Source organism: Triticum urartu, chromosome 1A (assembly GCF_056163025.1).
Source record: "Triticum urartu cultivar PI428250 chromosome 1A, HENAU_Tu73, whole genome shotgun sequence".
In the NCBI taxonomy this organism is placed as follows: Eukaryota; Viridiplantae; Streptophyta; class Magnoliopsida; order Poales; family Poaceae; genus Triticum; species Triticum urartu.
Genome location: NC_141873.1, coordinates 23,838,504 through 23,866,161, shown reverse-complemented (window position 1 = coordinate 23,866,161; position 27,658 = coordinate 23,838,504). Strand labels below are relative to the sequence as shown.

General features: G+C 42.5%; 1 protein-coding gene and 1 pseudogene across 1 annotated transcript; both read right to left on the bottom strand.

Annotated features, from left to right (window-relative positions):
- Positions 1-18,495: 18,495 nt before the first annotated feature.
- Positions 18,496-19,565, bottom strand: LOC147988648 (protein FAR1-RELATED SEQUENCE 5-like; annotated as a pseudogene).
- A 385-nt stretch (positions 19,566-19,950) lies between these two features.
- LOC147988647 (protein FAR1-RELATED SEQUENCE 7-like) lies at positions 19,951-20,722 on the bottom strand. The gene is made up of 3 exons (XM_087544373.1): positions 20,639-20,722; positions 20,488-20,562; positions 19,951-20,414 (listed from the first exon to the last, which is right to left on the bottom strand). The coding sequence occupies exons 1-3, from the start codon at positions 20,720-20,722 to the stop codon at positions 20,031-20,033; spliced, it is 543 nt and encodes a 180-aa protein (XP_087400499.1). The 3' UTR covers positions 19,951-20,030.
- Positions 20,723-27,658: the final 6,936 nt, after the last annotated feature.

Here is a 27,658-nt window from a genome sequence, read left to right as displayed (position 1 = left end):
ATTGTATTTCACAGTCTGAGCAACAAAAGTCATATTTGGAGTCGAAGATGTAAGCTACGTACATGCTAGTATAGTTTGACTACCTTTGATATTCTTCTACCATTTGACAACTGGGATTTGGAAGCTACTACTATCGGGTTGAGATGTTAGTGTCATACATGGGAGATGCCATATATGGAAGATGGAAAATGCCGTATTTGAATACCTATATGTAGTAATTGCAGGTAATTTATGTTTATGACTCGGCAAGTCTACCTTTTCTCTCTCTGTCTATCAGTCTATCAGTGTCTCTCCCTTTCTGAGATTTTTAGTACTACGCACATTGATGTAGCAAAAAAATATAAGATTCACATGTATGTCCAAAAATGATGTCATCTAATATATTCAAATTATTGTTCTGCTATTTTATCTTAATTTCAACATTCATATCAAGTCATAGCAGGGTCGATTGAGGTTGATGGTGCTCCATCTTTATGTTATGAACAAACTTACAAATCGAAAAACTTAGTACGGCTCATCCCATTGAAGAGGGCAATCGCATGACGAATTCCATATTAGTATGTTGGCTACATGCAAATAAGTAAATTTCAGTTTTGTTGGTAGGAGTTTAAATTTGTGATTTAGTGCACCTATGAAGGTATCTCTGGGCCCACTCGGTAATGCATCATCATAATGAGCTCAATGTGACTAAGGAGTTAGTCACGGGATCATGTGTTATGGAACGAGTAAAGAGACTTGCCGATAACGAGATTGAGCGAGGTATGAATATACCGACGATCGAATCTCGGGCAAGTAACATACCAATGGACAAAGGGAATTGTATACGGGATTGATTGAATCCCCGACATAGTGGTTCATCCGATGAGATCATCGTGGAACATGTGGGAGCCAATATGAGTATCCAGATCCCGCTATTGGTTATTGGCCGGAGAGATGTATCGGTCATGTCTGCATGGTTCTCGAACCCGTAGGGTCTACACACTTAAGGTTCGGTGACACTAGAGTTGTAATGGGAATTGTATATGGTTACCGAAAGTTGCTCGAAGTCTCGGATGAGATCCTGGACGTCACAAGGAGTTCCGGAATGGTCCGGAGATAAAGATTTATATATGGGAAGTCGTATTTTGGCCACCGAAAAATGTTCAGGATTTTTTGGTATTATACCGGGAAGGTTCTAGAAGGTTCTGGAGTGGGGCCAACCTGCATGGGGGGACCCACATGAACATGGGTAGTGGGGGAAAGGCCCCACACCCTGGTTCAAGGCGCACCAAGATCCCCCCCTTAGAAGTAATAAGATCATATCCCGAAGGGATAAGATCAAGATCCCTAAAAAGGGGGATAACAATCGGATGGGAAGGAAAGGATGGGATTTCTTTCCTCCCACCTTTGCCAACGCCCCAATGGAGAAATGCCATCCTTTCCTCCCACCTTTGACAATCGGTTGGGAAGGAAAGAAATCCCAATGGGCGTTGGCAACGGAGAAATTAATTGTGGTGTTGCTTTTATCTTGTGGTCGCATGTAGAAATGCATTGACCACTTTATTGTTTAGTAATTAGGCATTTGTACTAAAGAGCTACCAGCTTGTGATCTCAAAAGAAGTACGTGTGAACTATTTTATGTAATGGTTATGTGAGTTTGTTGTTAGGCATTGATACTTGAAATGCTTATTTGTGTATTGTATATAAATTTTTGCAGCAGGGATCAGCGGGAAAGCAGTAAAAAGTTGTCTGAGAACGGATCTTTGCCGAGAGCGGCTCCCGGCAAAGTGGCACGCTGGCAGTTGGTTGTGGCGGCTTTGCCGAGAGCAACTCTCGGCCAAGTGGCATGCGCCAGCTGTTGGCTGTGGCATGTTTGCTGAGAGCCACTCTCGGCAAACAGCTGACGGAACCAGCCGACGTGAAAGTCACTTTATTTTGCCGAGTTGTGCTGTTTGGCTCTCGGCAAAGTCTCTGCCGAGTGCCCGTGCCCTCCCTCTCGGCAAATTCCTGTTTGCCGGAGAGGTGTACGCCGGGTGGCATTTGCCGAGTGTAGCACTCGGCACAGGCTTTGCCAGTGGTTATAGGCACTTTGCCGAGTGTCCGTAGCACTCGGCGTATAACTAGATTCCAGTAGTGGTACATACATGACACTCGTGTGGCATTTGGACTTATGTTTTATGGGATATATGTAAATTGGGACACAATGATGCATGATACTACTTCTCATATCCTGGTATATGTTGATCTAGTGACCATGCTTCTTGATGGATAGTGCTAACTTTGGAAACTTGTTGGCAACAATTGGTAATATATATGGTGTGCGGGTTAATACATATTCCTATATATAAATGATGTTTTCGAGTACAATTATTATTGGAACCATATTTCAGAAATTACAATCCTTATAAATTGGTTTACAGATTATTAAGACTATGTTGGTATCTTTATTTGAATTTCCTTTGCCTGCCTACTTACTTTCATGCCTGCGAGTTAGTAAGCTTAATACATATCGGTTTATACCCGTGTTTTATATAGCCTAATTGACATGATGATTCCTACATGTTCATAGAGGCATGCTAAAATGTATAACGGGTACATATTTGCATGGGTCATTATACTTTTAAGCTCCCTTTGTCTTTCTTTCATGCATGATGACCGTTTCTTGTAACGTAATGCATCTATGAGTGGACATTCTATCATGCAGGACGGCCATTTCTTGTAACGTAATGCAAGGTTGTACCTCTCTCTACATACTTTCTTTCATGTAGGATGGCAATTTCTTGTAACGTAATGCAATGTTATGTGAATCATGCTTACTAGTTTATGTTAATACATGATATATGCATATATGTTTTGTGCTTTCAGTTACTTGGGCGACACTAATATTGATTTGGTTTGTTCTACATGACTAATAATTTTACACAGAAGTCACCCTCGACCCCCGCGTCGCCGCCCTGACGGCTCGGGGGACAATACCCTAACAGTCCCAACTCCTCCCCCTCCCCATCCTAGTCTCGAAGCTAGGGGGGTGCTCCCCGGGAAAGTTTGGGTTTGCCCGGCCCAAGGAATGTGGCGGCAGGGCCCTTGTTTCCTCGGTCGAGGTGTGGCGAATGGTGGCACTTGATTCGTTCATCCAGCGCCGCCCAATCTGGATATGTCGCCTTCTCTTCTTTCCCTACTCGGTGGGCTCCTCCATACGGATTCGGATCGTGCCAGTCCTCAATGCAGATGGAGCTGGAGTTAGAAAAGTAATAATCAGAGGGCTTAGTTGCCAAGGGAAGTTAGTATTTCCCCCCTGAAATATTCACATTTTGTACACCCCCCGCCACCACCAAAGATAAACATTTTAGTACCTTCCTTTTGCGGTGCTTTTCCATTTGCGATCGAATTGATGTACTAGTATTGTTGTTACCCTCCCTAATTAGGTAGCCGACTTTGGTACGGTGTGACCATTTGATCTCTTCCAGACACATTAATTTAACAAGTTTAACTTCGGCCTCCCATTTGGCTACTCGTTGGGCCGCACATGTGTATATTGTTGTTGGGACCGGCTACGAGTAAGGTGACCGAATTTAAATTTTCAGTCAGACAATTTTTCTCTCTCTGACTAGTGGCGATCCGGCTGTCTGGCACGATCGTTAGCTCAATCGATATTTGCTCCGATTCCCGTGGTGGTAGTACTAACTAATCAATTAAACATATTTTTTTCACACATACATGCGTATACGGTACATCAGCTGAGCTATTAAACCATGCAGGTCCTCCCTCCATCCATATGTATATATGGCCTAATACGTTTCCAAGGTTCCGTTTGACCATATGGGTTATAGCAGTAATATACGACATGCGTGTTGCACAAAGCATACCATTAAATTCATATGTGAAAGAAGTTTCTAATGATATAATTTTTATATCATACATCTCATGCATTGTTAATCTTGTCAATAGTCAAACACAACCTCAAAAATCATATTAGGCCCTAAATCTAAAAAGTAATGGATTAGTACATCGGTATTGCCCTTACAAAAGAAAAGATAATGAAAAAGCAAAAACAAAAAATGAAACGAAACTAAAACAGAATAGACAAAATGATTCTATGAAAGAATCAATTCGGGGCATTGGTATTACCCTTTCAGGAGGAAGAAAAAACAAAATAGTGAAGTTTTCTAAAAAAGAATGAAACCCTTCAAGAAGAATTAAAAAAAAACATTCAGAAGTTGCTCTAACTTTGCACTAATTTTTTTGAAATATGCAAAGAATAAACACAAATCAGTGCAATTTGTGATTCTACTATAGTTTACACACATAATATTTAGTACTTGCATATATACTTACACACACAAAACTAAAAAATACGTTTTCTAAGAATAAATGAATTGGTGGCATTGGTATTACTCTTTAAGGAGAAACAGAGTAAAAAAATTAAAAGAAAATAGTGATAAAATTTGCACACAATTTACATCAAAGTTGTGTTTTTTTATAATATGAAATAATAAGCATATGATAGTGGAATGTCGCAAAAAAGATGTTTACTAAGAAGTAATAAATTATTGGTATTATAAAATTGGTATCACCCTTTAAAAACAAAGAAATAAAGAAAAGAAAACTCAAAATAATTAAGTCTCCTAAGGAAGAATGAATTAGTGACTATTACCATTTGTGAAGAATGAAAATCGGAAAAAGAATTTAAAACAAACAGTGACAAAATTTGCACAAAATATACATAAAAACTTATGCTTTTTAAAAATAATCAAGAATAACCATATGAAAGTGTAATTTATGGAAAAATATATTTAAGAACGAACAAATTAGTTGCATTGATATTACCCTTAAAGTAGAATGCAAATGAAATAAAGACTGAAACAATATCACAATAATGGTTTTTCCTAAAAAAGAATTAGTGGCGTTGATATTTCCTTCAAGAATAAAACAACAGAACTGTGTACCAAAATTGCAATTTTTTTAATATGCCAAAAATAATCATATAATCAATAAATTTTGGCATTTATTATTTGTATGTATACATTTACACTCACCAGACATTGATAAAATACCCTGAAAAGGAAAATAATAATAAAGGAAATTAAAAAAACCGTATACAAACAGTAAACAGAAACAGAAGAAAAAACAAAGAAGAAAGAAGAAAGAAGAAGGCGATGCCGCACTGGAATGGGCTTCGGCCCATTAAAGAATTGACAGACCAAAATATGGGCCAGGAAAAAAAGGAAAAGAGACAACACACAAACTTACCCAGGAAAAAAATGTACACGAATTTTGAAGTAGAAGTCAACGGCACAAAAATTGAATGGCCCAAATTAATTTTTTGGCGACTTACATATAACTAAATCGATTGCTGTTTTATTAATCTATATCAAGCTGAAACAACAACAACAGATGATAATTTATTCGAGGGCTATAATTTTGCCCTCCATCGACAAACCAGTAATACGAAAGTCAAAAACTAGTTAAACGATACAAGTGACATTTATTCAAGGGAATGTCCAAATGCAAGAGCGATACAACCACTAACAAAACAAGCTCAACAATTGTACCGGATTTCGTACAAACCAACACCAGCAAAGTGAATCATCGAGAGCCTGCCTGCATGCATGCAGAGTTGCAGACATGCCAGACAAGGACACAACTTAGGTACTGATCGCCATGAATGTCATGGACGGGCTAGGCATAACGACGCGGAACGAGTCTCGGTTCTTGACCACGACATCATACATGTGGACGGAAGAGAAGTGGGAGAAGTCCCTGGGGAGGGAGATGAGGTCGAGGCTGCCTCCGCGCTTGTGGAACTGCAGCAGCGCCGGGTCCTCGTAGTAGCGCTCCTGTCACGCCCCGAGACCGGGCCAAGATGAGACAGCCACCGAGCGTCTATAGAGCAGAGGCCTGTAGTCACGCAAGATGTGATTAAGTAGGCATAAACTAAAAGTGAATCACAAAAGCTCATATATTCACTATAAATATCTTTACATTTACAAATGGCTAATATTTACATAAGATCTTCTAGTCGCTTCCCACTCGCTGGTCAACTTATTGTGAATGGCACTGTCTTCCGGACGTCCTTACGCTAATTGACAATTGCATCTAAAAAACAAAGGAAGCAAGAGTGAGTAGGATAAATCATACTCAACAAGTAGGTACTTCACTATATGGTGTAGATCAATAGATGAACTGAATTCGGAAGATAACAAGGTAATAACCATTAGAATCGTATTTTTATGTAAATAGACAAACGAACAATATAACTGATTTAGTGGAAATGAAAAGAAATTTTATTGGCGACCCACATGCCGGCAAGCTTCCCAACTTGGGAGTCACATTGGTGAAATTTCACATTTTTACACTCTTAAGAGGGGTACTCTGACGTCCACAGCCTCGACTAAAACCACACAGGTTCGAGAAGAGTAGAGATCTTGTGCCCACTAAGACCCGGACACCTTGACCTACTAATGTCGGTCGCTCCTACAGATCCATCATCCACACGTTCCCGAACAAGTGTCGCTCTTAGCAGAGAACTCAGACAGTCTCATACCTAAACTATAACAGATACAATATATTTGTCGTCGTGACACCAATAGAGAAGATTAGGAAGAGTGAACGAATCGATGATAGATCATCGGAATTATCAGCCAAGACAATATGCTCATGTCTTTACATGAGTCCCTCTGAATATACGGGTTCCATAAACAAATGAATTACAAAGACAACATTTTTTTTAAAGGAGAATATATTAATATCAAGTAGATACCAATTACACCCAGCCTCTGCACCAACAAGATGCCTAAAAACATTCAGGATACACACAGCCAAAAAAGAAAAGAAAAAAGGAAAAAGAAAAAACGACCCTGCCATGGTGATCAATCATCCATAGTAGCAGCACTCTAACCACCACAAATACAACAAGTTCTTCAAAAGCAACGCCTCCAAGAAGGAAAAAAAGCACAAGTGTTGTCGTTGCCTAATCAAAGATCATAGGTTTTCACCCTGAAGAAAGACCGCGTTCCCGAAACAATGACTTCAACAAAGTCACTGCCAGACACAATCAATAAAGGCCGGACCTTGGATTTTCACCCTGGAAAATCACGTCTCGGTACCCAAAAGAGCACCACCAACAAAAAAGTCCTCCAATGCTGCCGCCCTCACTTGCGGAGGCTACTACTACAAGTCACGTAGCACCATGCTCACAGGAACTCGTGTCTAGTCTAGACGGGAACATATACCGCAAGCCAAGCCTGAACGACTACCTGTGAAGGAAGGTCTTCCTCACATCAAAGACCCTGACTTCGTCATTTGTTGGTCGTCCAATCACACCATGGCATTCTCCGCATGTGTTGAAACCTTGGAAATCTTGGTGCAGACATGTCTCAATGCGTCGACAAAAAATAGAGCTTCACAATACCCCGATGAAGCTGGTTATGCTGATGTTTCGGGGGCATACGACTGGTCCCTGTCCAATCAAGGTGTCCAAAGAGCACTATATACGCCAGTCCTTGTTTCCTTCAAAGGAGAGGTCCGGGACTCGCCAATGGCCAGATCAAATACGATTGCTTTCACGCCGAGCCCGCCGCACACCTCATGTGTATGTAGTACCCCAGCGCGCCCACCACACCGAATCCATGGTCCAGCTCGCAGCAGAGAATACAAACCCGATCTGCCATCAATAGTAGCCCACGTCCAGGGCCCCCGCGGCAGACGAATCTGCCGCAACCCGACTTCGCTGGTACAAGCCGTCGGTAGCAGCCACCTAAATTGTAACACAATCCAACTAGCCAGTGAGCGATCATCAGCACAACCAAGCCCTTTGGCCATGAGATCTGCCGATGACAACCGTCCGGGGTCGCTCTGGGAAGCGGTATGCCTAAGAAGGCGTACGGTCCTTATCACCAGCGTCGCCGTACTAGGCCTTGTGTACAGCCGGAGTAGCCTTGCATAGGAGGAAGTTTCTCTTCCAACCTATAGAACTTCGACCGTAGCTTGCTGGAGATGGGTGATCCTACCTCTGCTCCATTGACGATGATGTGATGGATTGTGTCAAATGGAAGCGTTCCTACTCCCTCGTAAGGGAGCGGTGTGGTATATATTGATCGATGGCAGAAACCCTCTGCCGTGGCTTACAAGAATTACCGATCGCTAGGATACGGTAGTTTACAGAGATAGATATGAGAACGAGAGGGAGAGAGAGTTTGTTGAGATTACAATGGAAGTTTATCTCTAATTCTAACACCCTCCCTTAATCTCAACTATCCTATATTAAGATTCTTCTTGAATTCTTCAAACAGCTTGACTGGCAAGGCTTTAGTGAAACCATCTGCTACTTGATCTTTGGAAGGAATGAATCGTATGTCCAACTTCTTCTCTGCAACTCTTTCTTGCACAAAATGAAAATGAATTTCTATGTTCTTGGTTCTACCATGAAAGACTGGATTCGCAGAGAGATATGTGGCTCCCAAATTGTCACACCACAGACAAGACACACGACGTTGCTTGATTCCCAATTCATTAAGCAATGACTCTAACCAAATGATTTCAGCAGTAGCATTGGCTAACAACTTGTATTCAGCTTTAGTACTTGACCTGGACACTGTGGCTTGCTTTCTAGCACTCCAAGAAAACTGCAAAACCTCGAGTTGACTTCTTGTCATCACTGCATCCTGCCCAGTCAGCATCAGAGAAAGCACTAACAAGGGAAGAGTTAGAGCGTCTGAACGGAAGACCTAAGCTCACAGTGTGCTTTATGTACCGTACAATTCTTTTAACAGTTGTCCAGTGTATAGTAGTAGGTGCATGAAGATACTGACAAACCTTGTTAACAGCAAATGATATATCTGGTCTTGTCAGTGTCAGATACTGTAGGGCTCCTACTACACTCCTGTATCTTGTGCTCTCTTCTTCCTTAAGTGGCTCTCCTTCAAAAGCTGAAAGTTTTTCTGAACCAGACAATGGTGTGGGTGAAGGCTTACAGTCCTTCATCCCCATACGAGCTAGAAGTTGAGTGGCATATTTCTCCTGATTCAATACTATGCCATCTTGAATCTTCTTAACCTCAATACCTAGGAAGAAGTGTAGATCACCAAGATCCTTCAAAGCAAACTCTGAACTCAGATCATGCAAAAGAGCATCGGTAGCACTTTTGTGAGGAGCTTGCAACTATGATATCATCAACATATATTAACACAAATATAGTTGTATTTTCTTTGTTATAAATGAAAAGTGATGTGCCAGCCGTGGATGCAACAAAACCAAGATGCCTTAACTGAGAACTCAACCTTGAATACCATGCCCTTGGTGCTTGTTTCAAACCATAAAGCGCCTTGTCAAGCTTACACACACAATGAGGTGTTTTCTTACTTTCATACCCAGGTGCTTGTCTCATGTAAACCTCCTCTTCCAGAACATCATGCAAAAACGCGTTCTGAACATCTAGCTGTCTCAAGCTCCATCCCCTGGACACAGCAATAGCTAGCACAAGCCTAATAGTTGCAGCTTTAACCACAAGGCTAAAGGTGTCTTTATAGTCTAAATAATAACGTTGTTTAAAACTTTTTGCAACTAAACGTGCTTTATACCTGTCAATTGTGCCATCTGCCCTTTTTTTTATTCTGTAGACCCACTTACAGTCAATGATATTTTTACCTCTTTTCTCAGGTACAAGATGCCAAGTCTTGTTCCTCATGAGAGCTGAGTACTCTTCATCCATTGCATTTTCCACCTTGGATCCCCTAATGCATCTTCTAATTTTGCTGGTTCTCCTGTGATACACAACATGCCATATGTTATAGTGCCGTCAGTTCTGACCTTTGGGTTTCATATACCTTTCTGGAGCCGAGTCGTGACACGTGAAACTGTAGTAGGTTGAGGCTGATTTCGTCATGTAACAATCTGCGGCATAAGAGGTGATACAACAGGGTCAGCCGTAGAGGATCCTGGAGAGATCTCAGATTCGCTTTCCACAGCAAATCCCAATCCATACTGTGTAGCCTGCGGTGAGGGCGATGCATCAGAAGCAGCAGCCGCAGAAGATCCTGCGCTGCCGGACGGCACATGCGTGTGGGTCAGGGATCCCAAGGCTGACCCGGATCCTTCTGTCGTTGTCGACATCTCGGGCCCGCGCGTGGGATGCGGTGCGGGACGCGACGTCCCGTCTGGACGTGGTGACGCGGCGCCCTCCAACTAGCATCGTGGGCTCCTGCCTGGCATGCGATCCGGCGCGTATCTACGCACCTGATCCGAGGCGGCCTGGCACACAGGAGTTCCAGGTGACGCAGGATCTGCCTCGTGCTCCGCATCTGCTTCATCTTCTTCTGGCACATGAAATACCGGATCGTTTTCTACAAAATTGTGATCATTCTTTGCACCAATTTCTGCTGCATGGTCTTGCACACCAAAAGACACAGTCCTTCGAGTAGGATCATCAGTTGGATCAGTACAATTATCGCCCCCATGATCACTGTTTTGGAGATGTGGTGGAAGAAGAAGTAATTCTTTCTTGAGGAGTTCTCCGGCATTAGGATGAAGAGATTCAAAAGGATAGACAAACTCATCAAATACGACATCTCGTGAGATATAAACCCTGCCGGTGGAAACATCAAGGCATTTAACTCCCTTGTGAATTGGACTATATCCAAGGAATACACACTTCTTGGAATGAAATGCAAGCTTTCTTGCATTATAGGTTGGGCCAACAAGTACAACCGAATACACGAAGTGATTTGTAGTCAGGAGTAATACCAAAAAGGCATGTGATGGGAGTCTCAAATTTGATGACTTTACTAGGAAGCAGATTAATAAGATATGTAGCAGTCAAGAATGCTTCATCCCAGAACTTTAGTGGCATGGATGCTTTTGCTAGTATAGCTAACCCTACTTCAACAACATGGCGATGTTTCCTTTCGGCCAACCATTCTGTTGGTGTGCATGAGGACACGATACGTGATGTGAGATGTCAAGTTCTTGAAAAAAGTGATCGAGTTTCTTGTATTCACCTCCCCAGTCGGTTTGCATGGCAATGATTTTAGTGTTTAGTTTTTGCTCGACAAGATTCTGAAAATTCTTCAAAACTTGAAACACTTCAGATCGTTTCTTAAGGAGATAGATCCATGTAAATTTTCTGTAGTCATCAATGAAGCTTACATAGTATGAGTGTCTACCAACAGAAGTAGGAGTTGGCCCCCAAACATCTGAAAATACAAGTTGCAAGGGTGCAGTGGAAATACTGAAGGAAATAGGATATGGCAACTGCTGACTTTTAGCTTGCTGGCATGGATCACAAATAGACTCAATACTAGACTCATGAGAGTGGGGAAGTTTATTCTTGCTAAGGAAAAATTTAACAATAACTGATGAAGGATGACCTAATCTACGGTACCACTTTGCCGAAGAAGGCTTCACAGCAACAAAAGCCTGTTTATTTGATGATGATGAAGAAGATATGAGTGGGTAGAGACCTCCCACGCACTTGCCCCTAAGAAGCACTCTCCTTGTGTCCATGTCCTTTACCAAAAAGAAATAAGGATAGAATTCAATGAGAACACGATTATCAAGGGTAAACCTATGAACTGAAAGAAGATTCTTTGATGTTGTAGGGACATATATAACTCTTTTTAGATGTAAATTTTTCATGGGGGTTTTGAAAATTGAACTAGCAACATGAGTGATTTCCATACCAGAACCGCTTGCAGTATGCACTTGGTCATGTCCACGATACTTGTCTATGACCGTCAGCTTGTCGAGCTCCCTTGTGATATGATTTGTAGCACCGGTATCCACATACCAGTTTGTGTCGATGTCATAGGAGTTGGTGACGACGTTTGCCTCCTCTCCTCGTACTCATGATCCTCATAGCGATCACAACACTCACGGGCGCCCCCGCAGTGATGCTTGACGCAGATTTGGCACTCGGGGTAGTCCCGGTGCACTGGTCGTTGCTGCTATTGTTGTTGGGGACGACCACCTCGCCTGCTGCTATTGCTTGGAGAAGAAGAGGGCGAGCGCCTCCCACGGCCGCGGCCTCTGTTGCCACATGCACGCCCACGGCCACGGAACTGGTCGCGCCCCCTGTACGCCAAGTTCACGGAGGTGTTGAAGCCAACGTTGGAGCCATCACCTAGCATCTCCATCCGCTGGTCAAAAGCGGCGATCTGAGTGAAGAGTTCGTCGACGGTGATGGAAGATTTGACGGCGCCAATGGCCGCCACAACCGGATCGTAGTCCCGATCGAGACTGGCGAGAACATAGTCCACCATCTCTGGATCAGAGACAGGACGGCCTGTTGCAGCAAGTTCATCCCCCAGATTCTTCATCCGGGCGATGTATGAAGTACTCGACATGGAGCCCTTCTTGGTGGTGGTGATGGCGATTCTCAGATTCGTGATTCGAGATTGGGACTGCGAAGCAAACATGGTGGTAATAGCAGTTCATAGATCAAAAGTGTTTTCTTTACTCACAACTTGGGCGAGGATCTCTTTTGACAGAGAATTCAGGAGATGGCTGAGGACTTGTTGGTCCTTGGACAATCATGGTTCATACAGAGGATTAGGCACCATGATCATTGTTTTGTCCGTCTGCTGTTGCTCCACCATCTTCGGGGGCGCTGCATCGGATCCATCCAGGAGGCCGATGACCTGCGCTCCTCGCAGGCCGGGCATCACCTATGCCTTCCATAGGAGGAAGTTCCCCTTGGTAAGCTTCTCGGCAGGAGGGGCTCCGAGGTTGAGGGAGACAGGAGCCGAGGAGGAAGACATAGCAATCTATTTTGGTGATCGATGGGATGGTTTTTCTGGCGATCGGTGGAGCTTTTGGTTAGATAGATGAAAAGAGGATGGCTCTGTATACCATGTCAGATGGAAGCGTTCCTACTCCCTCGTAAGGGAGCCGCGTGGTATATATTGATCGAGGGTAGAAAGCCTCTGCCGTGGCTTACAAGAATTACCGATCGCTACGATACGGTAGTTCATAGAGATAGATATGAGAACGAGAGGGAGACAGAGTTTGTTGAGATTACAATAGAAGTTTATCTCTTATTCTAACAGATTGGAGGCGAGCGAGAGGGAACTGGGAGGCGCTAGAGAGTGGAAAGGACAAGGGAGAGAGGGAAGGCTCTTGGCCTTTTACGGGCTACCTTGAACGCCATTAAGAGTGCAGTTGGGGATGTGGGACGTGGCATGCAGCCATCAAAGAATGCGCTTCCCAGCGAGAAACATGGTCGCACTCACACACCTTCCAGCTGCTCACACACCTCCTCCTGGCCTGCTATGAGCAGGCCTGGAGATGATGTCGCCTGGCGGCCATCTTACCAGCTGCCATGGGAATCCGATGGAGCGGTTGTGGCATTAATGACTGGGTGGTTGACGGTCACGTCTTCCCCTTGGCCAGTGGAACGTCCAAGGTCGTGCTGCTTCAAATTTAGGCCACATATTGAGGGAGCTTCAAAAAATATGGCGAATGAGAGGTGGATGGAAACTTTCTTAGAGATGTTTTTTTTTGCTCGGTGCTCTATATGGTAGTTATGTAGTTTGGGTGGATATGATGACTCTGTTAGAGTTGCTCTTAGAGTTTGTAGAGGCTATAAGCTATATTTTTTGACATGCGATATCCTCTTTTTTGCAAGTGTTATATGCTATCCTCTAAAGACAAATATGTGTGTACCAATATATGCTTCTCTGAAAGAAAAAAAATAAACTTATCTGTGTGTCGATTATCATTCCAGTTTAGACGAGGCTAGCTAGGTGGATCTGTTTCATCCTCCTAGTGCGATGATTCCACTAGGCTCGTTCGATCCGTATGCTGCCAGCGATAATCCCCCAGAGAATTGTCTCCTTGACACCAACAAGTTCTCTGCATCACTGCCATCGTCTTTTTCGTCCAAACCCTCGTTGACCTTGCAACTGAATGCGCAAAATGGATCTTGCACCTTGTAATGCCGAAGGGCGATTTTGATCAATACATGTACGGTGCAGCCAAGATAGGTTTTACTGCTGAAGGACGTTGTTGATCAATATGTAGCGATCTCCCAATCTAATAGGGCGATGCAATTTATCGCACTGCCGCTACTTATTTTCATGAGGACCATTGCAGTTTCGATATGAGGCAACTGAGTTTCTCATTTCAACAAAAGATGATCGTCCTAATGCCTCCCAAGCCTACTAGTTAATATATTACTGTATCCTTCATTCGTGCAAATTAGCTACTCTTTCCATGATCTCAACCTAGCTAGAAATGCATAAAAGAAACTTGAATGTCTTGCTCATTTTCGCAGTTCTTGTAATGGTTTATATCAACATACAAATAAGGAAGAGGAGAGAAACCTATGAAGTGTTCTAGTTGAGAAGTAAATGATACACTTACTGCCGCATCTATGGAGAATGTATCTGGTGAAACGAGCGAACTGGTGCGCCGAGTGCACCAGCGACATATGCGCCATTGGATGCAAAAGACAGGGACAGGATCGGTTAGAAAATGGGCCTGCTGGTACATTTTCAAAACACTCCTTGCATCACAACTAAATCAAGCAAATTGACCTCCGCCTGCACTCAAGGTCGTCTCCCTACCCTTCCATCTCCTGTACCAGCACAGCCGACGCCGCCGCAACCTAGGGTTATGGCCCAGCGAGCTCACGAACCAATCTCCCTCAAGATCTTCACTGAATCGAATCGCCGATCTCTCCCTCTTCTGTACCAATGCGCCAGGCGATTTTGGGTTAGTAAATTTCACTCAATCTCTCTCAATCCTGTACCAATCTAGTGCCGTCTCACTTAAATATCTGTGTTTTTTTTTCATTTCTAGCAGCAGCGTACCACCGTAACATCTGAAGAGTGCCCCGATTTCGTCTTTGGCAGTGGTCGCTCGTTGTGAGCGCATCGGCGACTCAACCTACCACCGCCACCGCCGTCAGCAGCACTAACCATCTGCAGCAGCTCAAGGATCTAAGTATGTTCGCTTCTTCCTTTATCCATTTGTTAAGGTTATTTTTGTTATTTCAATTTCGTCCACACCTTTCCCCCAATCTGTTTAAACGAGTGGCATAGAGATGAGCATGAGCAATGTTGTTCTAGTTGACTGAAAAGGCATACTTTTGTTCATTCAGAATTGGAATAGTGTGTTGTGGGTACCAAATTAACATACGAGCAGTATATTTGTACAATCTTCATGTCAATTACAAGGGATGTACTCCCTGTTTTCATGCAGGTTAGTAACCCATGGCTTGCAGAATGTCAGTGTTCCTTACAATATATCTGCAAACCTCATATATTGGACATTCCTATAATTGGTCACTAGCTATAAGTAGTAGCTGCCACTTTGTTTCTTGTGTTGTACGACTGACCGATGGTTGTTCTAAAATGACTGATCAACATTGCATGTTCAGTACTTACAAAAACTTCTTTAGCTGACTACCGCCGAGCCAAAACAAATATGTATCCCCAGTGCTGCATCACTTTTTCTCTAGTAGTGAACTGTCCTTTATATTCTAAAAATGTGATACTTTGGAATCCGTGTTTTATATGTAGCAACCCCTTTATAGAGGATAATCCGTCGTTATTTTCTATATCTTGGTTTTATGATTGTTCCAGAACTGGCTATTCGCTACTATTCAGATTCAGGACCATCTTGCCTGCTCCAACAATATTTTTGCCTTCGATAAGAATGGAAAAAATGCAAGCATCACCCTCCTTCGCAGCTTCACCAGGCTTCAAACCGATTAGTTGGAGGCATGAACTAGGAGATCAAAGAATCAACCCATGCTGATGAACTATGGCTGGGTAATCTTCATATGAGTCATCTTCATGTCTCCCAAGATGACAGCTGATGAAACTGATAATTTCACCTCTCGTGCTAGTACGATCTGGTTATCTCAGGCTTTGTTTTCTTTGGCACCATGTAATCAGCGAGAATGTACATTTGTTAGAAAAAATATGGCAAGCCTTTTGTACTTTAGATGTGTGGTTGTCGTACAAGTTATGTAGATGCTTGTGTTGTTCCAATGTGAAAAACATGATGTGCTTGCATGGAAGAATCTAAAAATGTGTTCAGACATCTCTTGGTAGCTATTGTTCTTGCATGAAAGACGTGATGAAATGTAATTCCCAAGATCAAGATGGTCAACAAAATTATATAATTAGACTAGATGATGGTATACTTTCAGAAAATACACCCTGTAGCTTTTACAGATGAACTAATTTGATCCTAGGCAGGCTTCTCCAGAATCACCACAGGAGGCTCAAAATCACTCGAATTCCGTCAAATGTTACAAAATAAAATCTCTTTGGTTCACTTGCGAAACAACTCATCAGAAACAGTTATTTATAAAGTTGCTTCAGCTTTCTTATTGTACGAAGAAAATATTACATAGAAATTCTGGATTTTTTTGCCAAAGTCAGCAATGAGCAATCACGCAACAGTTCCATAAGCTGCTACAAGAGCACATCTACCAATTTTATCAGGTGCTATGCACAATTTAAAATAAAAGCTCGGTCAAATAAATATATAAATGAAGATGAAACATGCCTTCATGTACAATCTACAACAGATTAATGCTGCTACTTGGAAAGCAGTACAGCTTTTTATACATCTAGAATGTTACATATTCTACTGCATTGCACATTTTGAGATTTCTCAAACTTTAGACTTGGTGTCAGAGTTTTGATCAATTCATTGTTGTAGAACCACCATCCAGCTACAAATATTCCTAAAAATAAGACATGGTATTATGGACCATATTTATTGATGTATAATTATGGCAAAAAGTAGGCGTTCCATGCCAAAATAGGTAATCTCAGTCAATTTTTGCAAATTACATTTCCAGTTTTACATCGCATCACCAAAGATAAATTGTACACTTATACACAGATCATGGTGATGGTTACAACTTTCTGCATATATTTGGCATGGCAAATTCACTTCATACATACGGCCATTTTGCACTGGAACAATCAAAGTGCATAAATGACAGAGAAGCACACAGACTTGAATGGATTGATTTCCACTATACCAAGTCTACACAAAATAACTAAAAATAATTATTCCAACATCGCATCAGTGAAACCACCACAACTACTTATTTTTGTGAAGCTCCTTTCACTAGTAGAAAAGGGGGCTTTGGTCCAGGCCGGGTAAGCCCATTAGTCCCGGTTCAGTCCAGAACTGGGACCAATGGGTGCATTTATCCCAGTTCGTGCGGCTAAGGCATTAGTCCCGGTTCACCTAGGCCCTTTAGTCCCGGTTCGTGCCACGAACCGGGAATAAAGGGTGCGATGCCCATTAGTCCCGGTTGGTGCCACCAACCGGGACTAATGGGCTTTGAGGCATTAGTACCGGTTCATGGCACGAACCGGTACTAAAGGTCCCATTTTCAAACTCCCCCCCCCCCCCCCCCCCCCCCCCCGTGGACCGCCTTTTCTGTTTTAGAAAAAACAAAAGAAAATGATGGAAATGTCAATAAGAAAAAAATAAAATAAGTTTTCCATGTGATATGTGGTCTAGTTGTTGGGAAAATTTACAAATATGAATTTCAACTTTATTTACAAAATCTCTCTGGAATTTGTAAAATGGGCATAACTTTTGCATACGAACTCGGATTAAAAAGTTTTTTATATGAAAAATCATCTCGAAAAGTTACATCCGATGGAGACCGCCTACGGCCTGTTTGCAAATTTGTAGAATCCTAAAATTCCAAAAGGAAAAAAAGTTATGCTCAAATTTCAGTTTTTTAAAATTTTCAGTAAATCTGGTCAAACTATGGTCAAACTACTTATTCAAGAAGTATTAGTGTTACTAAATAATTATTCAAGAATATTAGTGTTATTAAATAATTATTTCACCTTTTTGAATTTTGGTCAAATCTGGTCAAACTATGGTCAAACTGTGGTCAAACTGTGGTCAAACTACTTATTCAAGAAATATTAGTGTTACTAAAAAATTATTGTTTTTTAGAACAATAGTTTTAAACTCAAACAGTGAAATATGTGATTTCATGCTCAAGCTAAATTCCTGAGGGTTAATAAGATTGACATCTTACTATTGTCAGGAAAACAACAAGTGCAGACTTGGAAACGAGGGAGAATAGAACCCGGAAGTTAAGCGTGCTTAGGCTGGAGTAGTGAGAGGATGGGTGACCGTTCGGGAAGTTAGATAATTTGGAATGATGAGGGGTGATTAGAGATTAAATTGAGCAGTTATGATGGGTGATTAGAGATTAGAGGTTAAAATAATTCAGAAATTTGAAAATAAAAAAATTTCAAAAAAAAATTTAAAAAAAAAATCAGAAAATTTCCTTTAGTACCGGTTGGTGTTACCAACCGGGACTAAAGGTGGACCGGCCACGTGGAGGGCCTTTAGTCCCGGTTCTGGATTGAACCAGGACTAAAGGGTCAGGGCATTAGACTAAAGGCCCTTACAAACCGGGACTAAAGGCGCCCTTTTTCTACCAGTGTTTGGCCCTGTAAAGAATAACAGAACCATGTTAGTAAAACTTCAGAAAGGGCATGAACAAAATTTTCATGGTTCGTTACTTTACCTCTTTTTCTTTTGGGTGTAGGCATCACCAATAGCCTTGTGAAGATATCTCATCTTCTCCTCACTATGTTTTGCGACATGAAGTGCCAAGCTGAAATTTGAACATGTTTCCGCGTACAACTTCTTTACGACAGGTGGAAGACATGTAGATGACCCTTCTAGCTCATGGCCGTTGGCGTCATAGGCAAGGTGCCGCGCAGCCATTTTAGTCCACCTATGTAGCACATATTGACTAGGAATTTCATTACAACCCTCATTCTTTAGGACAACAATGATGTGACGGCAAATGATACCGAAGGATTCAAACATCCTACAAGAACAGTGTGTTTCCTTGGTGCTAGTGTTGAAACTAACTTGTCTAACCTTGCCACCGTTGCTGCTAATGCTGATGGTGCGGAGCTCACCAATCTGCGTGATTGTTTTGACATGACAATAATCCCTTGCTGCTAGCACCTGACTCTGAAATTCAGCAAAAACCTCATGAGTATACACTTCTCTACCATGACTCTCAATACTCCAACAAGTCTTGAGTATAGGCAGTGTATGGAGGCTGGCATTATCTTCTTGTAATTCTTTTTGCCGTTGTTCCTCTAAAGCTGTTTTAAATCTGACCCAAAATTCAATCAAGGAAAGGTTCCGGTTAGTAAAGTGTCTGAAGAATGCATTCTCACTCTCAGATCTTGATGTAGTACGCAAGATTCCGCCGAGGTGGAAATCAGTAAAATATGCCGGAATCCATGATCGTCGTAACTCATACTTCTCCTGCAACCATGTATTATCATCTAGTCCAAAATCATTAATTATTGAACACCATTTTGACTCGAACTCGTTTGGTGTCTCTGATCCCCAAACACATGACATAAACCGTTCATGGAAAATCTGGACTGTTTTTTAGGGCCGCACCAACTTTTTCCATAAGCTTCATGAGGATGTGCCACATACAAAGTCTATGTATAGTGTTCGGGAAAACATGTTCTATCCCTATTCTCATGTTTTGATCTTCATCGGTAATGATTAGCTTAGGTGCAACCCCACACATTGCTTTCAAGAAAGTCTTGAACAACCATATATAAGATTCTTGCTTCTCATTCCATTAAAAAGCAGCACCAAATGTAACACAAGATTTGTGGTTGTTAACTCCAGTGAACGGGGAAAACACCAAGTCATACCTATTAAAGCGGTATGTGGAGTCGAAAGACACCACTTCACCAAACAATGAGTAGTTTTTTCTGCATATACTATCGGCCCAGAAAATATTTATAAGTTTATCATTCTCATCGAGTTGGTAATCAAAGTAGAAGGCTGGATTGGCAGCTTGCTTATTCTTCATGATATCTACTATTATTTGTCCATCTGCTCCCTTAATTGCTCTTTTCAAATCACGGTGGCAGTTTTGTAAATCACGCTTTGTGCAACCTACATTTGCTTGCCCCCCCCCCCCCCCCCCTTCTCTACACTAAGCAAGCGATATGCTGCAGATGTGCCAACCAATGCCTTATGACATGTAAGTAATTTTGTCCTCAACTCACTACTTACTTCTCTATTTGACTTAATGTACTTGGCGAAATAAGTTGGTGCGTGTGCGATTGGACAAATCGGGCAACCTCGTATTTGCCGTCATCTTGCCTCTTGAATCCGATCATAGCCTCACAACCACACCTACTTAACTTGAAGTTCCGTTTAGGCTTTATCCTTTCCTCGTCTTTGGCCACCTTTCGCCAACCTTCCCTTGCACAAACAAACCTCTTCCACACTGGTACACCCTGATTATCTTTGTGTGTTGTCCATGTGCGGACCGAGAACCCAACCTCATGAGCATACATTTTGTATAGTGCCATGCCCTCTTCCCAGGTGTCAAACTTCATGCCAATTACGGGCTTTAGGTTATCATCACACTCAGGCTCATATGTTGACCCCTAAAAACACAATATAATAGCGGTTTAGTTCATGAATTAAAGCTCGTGCAATCGACATGAAAAAAACACTTACACAAAACGGAAGACTGGTAGTTCTTTTTGGCGTGTTGTAGGTATTTTCATCATTTCCCACCAACCGGATCATGCCCTACCAATTTGAGGTAAAAACTCAATCAAGTCACAAAATAGTGTGCCATACATAACCAATGCAACAAGTTAATTACCACGACAGAGCTGCTGGCATCATCTTCAACTCCCATTGCCGTAGTTGACCCAATACTTAGAGCAACACTTGCCATTGACTCCATGGTTACCTGTTTTCATGCAAATAAAATGACAAAACATCACATACATGTCAAAAGTACAGAACTGGAGCAACCTACAAGAAAGCAACATTTATCAAGATTTTAAGTAAGGAAAAGCAACAATGTGATTGCGGAAAGACAAATTGGGGAGCACTTTTAAGTAGTAATGCCAGAGAAGGTTCGATCAAACATCGTTAAGGCCTTTCCATTTAATATGAACAAATTTAAATGGATACGAAGAACATCTTTAGTTGCTTCAGAACAGATCCCCTCGTCGATTTCGTGAAATACATGTCAAGAACATCACATGAGCAACTAGTAATTAAAACAATCTTGCCATGTATGAAGGCTCCCAGGTAATCGTTTGATCACATATCAAGTCTCTCCATCCACAAACCTTTTTTTATAAAATTAGCAAGCGCACATGAAAACTATACACAAACCAGAACGGGTCCCCTCATCTATTTCTCCACTGTCAGCTTTAATTAGTGACAATTTTTCCCCATTATAACTGCACGTCAGACATCAATTTGGTGGTCATAATATTCAGTTTCCCAAATGCCACTAGATTCAAACAAGTCGGTGAAACTTGAGGATTGAAAAAATAGACTGCATGTGCATAACAGAAGAACAACATTTGGTGCTCATACCGTGGATCCTTTAGCAATAAGAAGATGATGGCTGGCTCCTGGTCAACCGCGGCGTTGATATCCCCGGAGCTGCAGCGCCGCGTCGCTAGGTAGCCGTAATCGCGACGAGCCACTGACGGACCGTGTGATTTGGGGTGCTCGCGCTTCAGCGCTTGATGTCAGAGAGAGGGGGGATGGAGAGAGGGAGGCAACTCACATAAATTTGTGTTGAGGGAGATTGGTTCGTGAGCTCGCTAGGCCATAACCCTATGTCGCTGGTGCACTCGGCGCACCAGTTCGCTCGTTTCACCAGATACATTCTCCACATCTATGTGGTTGGCTCATGTACCCAGTTAGTTGCCAGATTGAAGTGTAGTTGCCCGTCTATCCTGCGAATGTAAGTCCAGTCGAAGTTAATCAATGCTCAAATAATACTGGCTTCACTATACTCAAAGGAAAAAAAACCTGACCCCAAGCCCCAGTCTTCACACTAGGGCGAAGTTAGCACAAGAAGTTATTTCTTCAACAAGCAAATGGACTCAATTCTTCTCCGAGAACATAGTGATGGAGAGCGGAGAGAAAAAATATTTTATGTTCGTTATGACCATCGTAGTTGTCGAAACATTTGCTTAAAACATCATTTCACAAATGTTTTTGCCCGGACCTTAGAGGTTAGAGCTACATTGAAGTCCCCTAGCCGTCAGTTCAAATAGGCGTATACATTTACAAGCTTTGATTTAATAAAGCTTCCAGAAAGGATTTAAGAGCATTGCTAACTAATCCCCTAAAAGAGGGTATAGTAAAAAAAAACAGTTTTCCTCCTCTAAACCACACCTAAGAACATTAGTCTTTTCACGCCCAGCGCGCGCGGGCGCTCCACTCCGCCCCTCCTCCCCCTTTCCCCTCCTCCTCATCCAGCCGCCTCCGCCGTCTCCCCGGGAGGCGGCCGGGGCGGCGCGCGGCCCCCTCCCTCCTCGTTCGCCCACCGTCGTCCCTCCCCCCCGCCGCCGCCGGCGGGCGCCCCCGGATCTGGCCGGGTGGTGTCGGCGGCGGCGGGTCGTTCCTTCCCCGCGCGCGCTCCTCCTTCCCGGGGTGGGGGGACGTGGCAGTGCTGCTCTGTCGGTGGCGGTCCGGCGGCCTGGTGCGGTGGCCGGCGGCGCTCGCCGTGGTGGTGCCGCCTCTTGGTGGCAGGGCGGTCCGGTGGTGCTGGTCGGTCGGCGGCTTGCCCCCGGCCCAGATCTGGGCCCGTAGGGTCCTGTTTGGGTCCTTGCGGGCCGACTCCGGCGCGACCGCGACGCCCTCTGTATGGGGAGGCAGGGGAGCGGCTTGGACTGGGACAGTGACGCCGGCGGCATGCCAGCTGATGCGCGGAGGCGGGAGCTGTTCGGGCCTTTGAGGGCTCGGCCGGGCCTGTGGGGCCATGGGCCCGGTAGGCTCCTGCTATGGCGTCCGGTCGGCTACCGTCGTGGACGGTGGAGGTGGGGCTCTCTCGTATGCCGATGGTGCTGCTGCACTAGTCCCGGCTCCTCTTCTTCATTGTGCAGGCCATCTTCGCGATGCTGTGATGAGACAGCGTGGGAAGCTTCGTGTCCGTGTTGGCACTGGGTGGTGGTCGGTTTGGTGGCGAACTCTGAAGTGCCTGAGGTAGAGGATGGGATCGGGAGAAATCCCTGTTGGTTTGGCCGACACCGACGCGGTGGCGCTTGAGGGTGCCGCCAGACCTTCCTGGAGGGCGTCGGGGCTACCCTCCCTCTCTCCTCGCCGCGTACCAGGGGAAACTCTTGGCAGCAGCGTCGTCATCGTCATGTTCCCTCTTGGAGGTGTTGATTGGTTCCGGCGCTTCGGGGTCTCGGAGCTTGGTGGGCGATCTCCGGTGGACGCAGCAGTCGCGAGGCTTCTTCGTTTTTGTCGATCCGCCATTATGGGCAGTTGTTTCTTTTTCTTTTCTTTTGGGCGTGCTTGTGCTGCTTCCGTCCCAGCATCTATTGTTGAATGTATCGGATGGTTGCTTTGGAATACAAAGCGGGGGAAAACCTTTTTTCTTAAACCACACCTAACCTATCCACATCGCCATTAGAGCAGTGCAACTATCATTATGACCGCTAGTAGGCAGTGCCACTATTGTTGTTCTTGCAGGTGTCACAAAAAAGATGGAACAAGCTCGTGAGCATGCACATCGCCAGAAAATTGATCTTTTTTACCTTTTTTTCTTCTTTCTGCTAAAAATGCACAGATTTTACAAATGATATACTAATACTAATTTGATACTAATATAGACGCGATACTAGTATCTCCACATTGCTTGCACCTATTTCTGGTGCCAGATTTCTTCTTCTTTTTTGTTTCTCTTTACCACCACCTTCTTTCACATTTATTTTGCAATTCTCTTTTTCTTTCGTTTCCTGCCACCACCATAATAACCATCTTCATTACAACATTTGATCCTCTGCTTCCCCCGTTTCCCAATGGAGCTCTTTAAAATTGGTGGCACCATCTCAAAATCTAGAGTAACATGAGGCCCCTTAGACTTATATGTGATTGGTTCAATCTCTCAAACATAGGCTAACACGGAACTTACCCAGGGAGTAGTACTCATGCACATATGGCAGAAAGTTTACATTTGTGGCCTCTTTAAGGAAATCCAAGTGCATCCTCATGGGGCTTTCGATTGTGCTGCTATTCCAGGCAAGTGCACTCATGGTTAGCTATCTTCACAACATGCCTCATATTCTTCTTGGTGGTGTCCTTCAACTCGCAATATTCTCATGTTGGTCTTCCGACAACCAAATGGTCAAGTTACCCAGTCATATTATTTATCTGTTGAAAGCGTCTCTTTCCGGAGCATTTCCACAATCCTTCTCCTCCTATCAACAAGTATCATAACTTTCTCTCTTATTGATTCAACTAGCTCATCCACGGGCAGATCCTTTATTCCTTTGATCCATCTATTGCAGCAATCGACTACATTGGGAATGTAATCACATTTTATTTTTATGTTGAAGTCACATCTCATCCACATCAAATTATGATTAGTAGACAAGTAGGTATGTACTGCAGGTTTAGCTTGAAATATCTTACACACATGATAGTTAAATGTTTTCACGTGACCAGCCATGGCTGCTGGCGACATGCAACCAAAAACGTCTCCATGAACTTTTCTAAAGTTTGTGATCAGATGCCCAAAGTGCTCCCTTTCCCAAGCTTGAGGAAACATCCAATTTTGTTCGTCTAGTGACACTACTAGGAAAAAGGCTATAGATGATATGGACATTAATAGCGCACCGTGTATGTGGTGCGCCACTGCTATATAGCATTATTAATGGCGCACGTGGTGTGTGGTGCGCCATTAGTAGTTTTGAAAAAAAAATAGTAATGGCGCACCATGAGATAGTGCGCCATTACTGGTTGACATAGTAATGGCGCACCACACCCACCGTGTGCCATTAGTAGTTTTGAAAAAAAAATTGTAAGTAATGGCGCACCGGTGGACAGTGCGCCATTACTAGTTCCCATGGTGCGCCATTACTAATATTTTTTTTTCAAAACTACTAATGGCGCACCACACATCAGGTGCGCCATTAATAACCCTGGTGCTAAATGCACCCCTGGATCGCCTTTTCAGTTTAAAAAAATAAAAGAAAATGATGGAAATATCAAAAAAAATAAAAAGAAAATAAGTTTCCCATGTGATATGTGTTCTAGTTGTTGGGAAAATTTACAAATATGAATTTTGACTTTATTTGCAAAATCTCTCCGAAATTTAGTAAAATGGGCATAACTTTTGCATACGAACTCGGATTAAAAAGTTTTTTATATGAAAAATCATCTACTCAAAAAGTTACATCCGAATTGAACTGGGGGAACGTTCTTCAACATCTTCAAAATCCTGAAAAACCTAACAGAACGAAAGATACGGGGCTTTAAAGATCTAGAGGGGGGCAAAGGAAAAAAATTCAAACTTACTAATGGCGCACCATTTGCTAGGTGCGCCACTAGTAACAGAAATAAAAATTGGTTTCAAAAAAATTGGATTTTTTTTTAAAATATGATACGTAATATGACCGGGAAGTTTGAAATATTTTTTCAAAATTTCATCACACTCATGAACATGAACAAAGTCCTAGACATCAACAAGCACTAGTGCAAAACCGGGCAATAGCACCGGTTCGTAAGGCCCTTTAGTGCCGGTTCCATAACCGACACTAAAGTGTGGGCACTAAAGGCCCCACCTCCCCTTTGGTACCGGTTCAGCACGAACCGGTGCTAAAGGGCAACCACGTGGCACGAGCCAGCTCCGGGGGCCGGGAGCCCTTTAGTACCGGTTGGTAACACTAACCGGTACTAAAATGTTTGGGGGGTTTTTGGTTTTATGATTTCTTTTTCATTTAATTTTGTGTTTTTCATTTTAATTATTTTTCGTTTGCTGGTATTTTACCGATACTAATATAATGGTGATGTGTAGTATCATAAATGATATAAATGATATAATAACTCATCATCATCATCATATTAATTAATATAAAAACTCTTGCATCATATATATCATCACCAACGGTTTTCATAGCAAAGATATCATCGAGTTCAACATGGTAATGATATTATAAGCGTTCATAACACCACAAAAGCAAATCACTGTTTGAGATTAAGTTCAGGATGAAGAACACGGACATGAAAGGACAAGTACTAAGAGCATGAACTAGCTAATTAATCACTCCTGCTGCTCTCTCTCAGGTAAAATAGCATAGAACATGTATAGCTTTGCTGATTCATCATATTGGAGCATGCAGATGAACCTGTCTCCTAATCGTGGGTTGCGCTTCTGATTGCCGCCCCCTAGTACTTCTCTGTGATCGTTCACAATTTTGCTCCAGTCTTTTACTATTAAGCATTCCTCGCTATTAGAAATCCTGAATGCACTAAAGTGCATTGTAGGATATCTTGGCCGTAAGCTAACAATATTCATGGTACCTTTAGTCTCGATCCAATCAGGCACAACATTCATCGGGAGTCCCTGTTAAAGAACATCGTATAGTAACATACTTAGCAATGAAGTTTAGCTTAAAAAAAATAATGTATGCAAAAGATGCACTGAGAAGAAATAGTAGAAATCTTACCATCTTTCCTAAATATATGTGACCGTAGTTCAGTACGAACACTATTGGTCGCACATTTTGAGTACTAACATTTCTAAGTGCAGGAAAGAAATTTGTCTTGACAGCATCAAGATCCTCAAGCCATGAAACATAATGACTTGTCTCCTCGCAGTTTAGTTCAGCCCCGGGACAGTGGATGGTCATGTCTACCAAGCGCCGGACATGTTTGCTTGACTGGAAGTAAGCTGTCAATATTAACTGAGATCTATTAATTATTCAACTGGTTCAAATAATCTCATATCAAAGACATAAATATGGTTGAGAAACTTACATAATGATAGAACTGGAGGCGTCTGCACATCGACCCAGATGTCTCTGTTACCTTCAATATTATCTTCCGGACGAATATCAAAGGTGATAACCATATCAGGCTCAAATGCATAAGCCTTGCATAGTGCTTGCCAAGTTTTGCATTCAAAATAGGTGTATGTGTCTGCATTGTATAATTTGACGTTGAAGGTATAACCATGCTCGGTCTTCAAGTAAACTCTTTTTACCTCCATAGTTTTGTTAGGACTGAAACCTATCTTATTCAAGACAAAAATTCTTGCATGGCAGGGGATACGCTAATAGAATAGTGAAAAATTAAAATTAAAAGGTGAAGCAAAATGGAGCATAAGTCATGCTTAATTACGAAAAAAGACTTGTCGTTGTGACTTACTGTATCCACTTCGAAGTTCTCATCCAGCTTGATGCTGAAGCGTCTATGATCAACTAGAAAATTTCGGCCGCATAGGCTGCGCTGGTCTTCGCAGTATTCACACATAATGAAATCGTGTTCGTCGTCATACGACATTCCTATGTTCATATGTGAAACATTAAACACTTATTAGTTCTATTAATTCAACTAATTCTGTTAATTCAACTAGTTCAACTAAGCACTTACGAAGAATATACCTAATTAATTAAACTAATTCAACTAACTAGTTCAACTAATTAATTGGACTAATTCATCTAATATCTAACATATATGTTCATATATAGGTGAAACATTAAACACTTACTAGTTCTATTAATTCAACTAAATAAACTAGTTCTATTAATTCAACTAAGCATTTACTAAAAATAAACTAGTTCTATTAATTTCTTACTAAAATAAAGTAGGTAGTTCTATATAGTAATATTTTGATTAGATCATCAAATCTCATATACCTAAA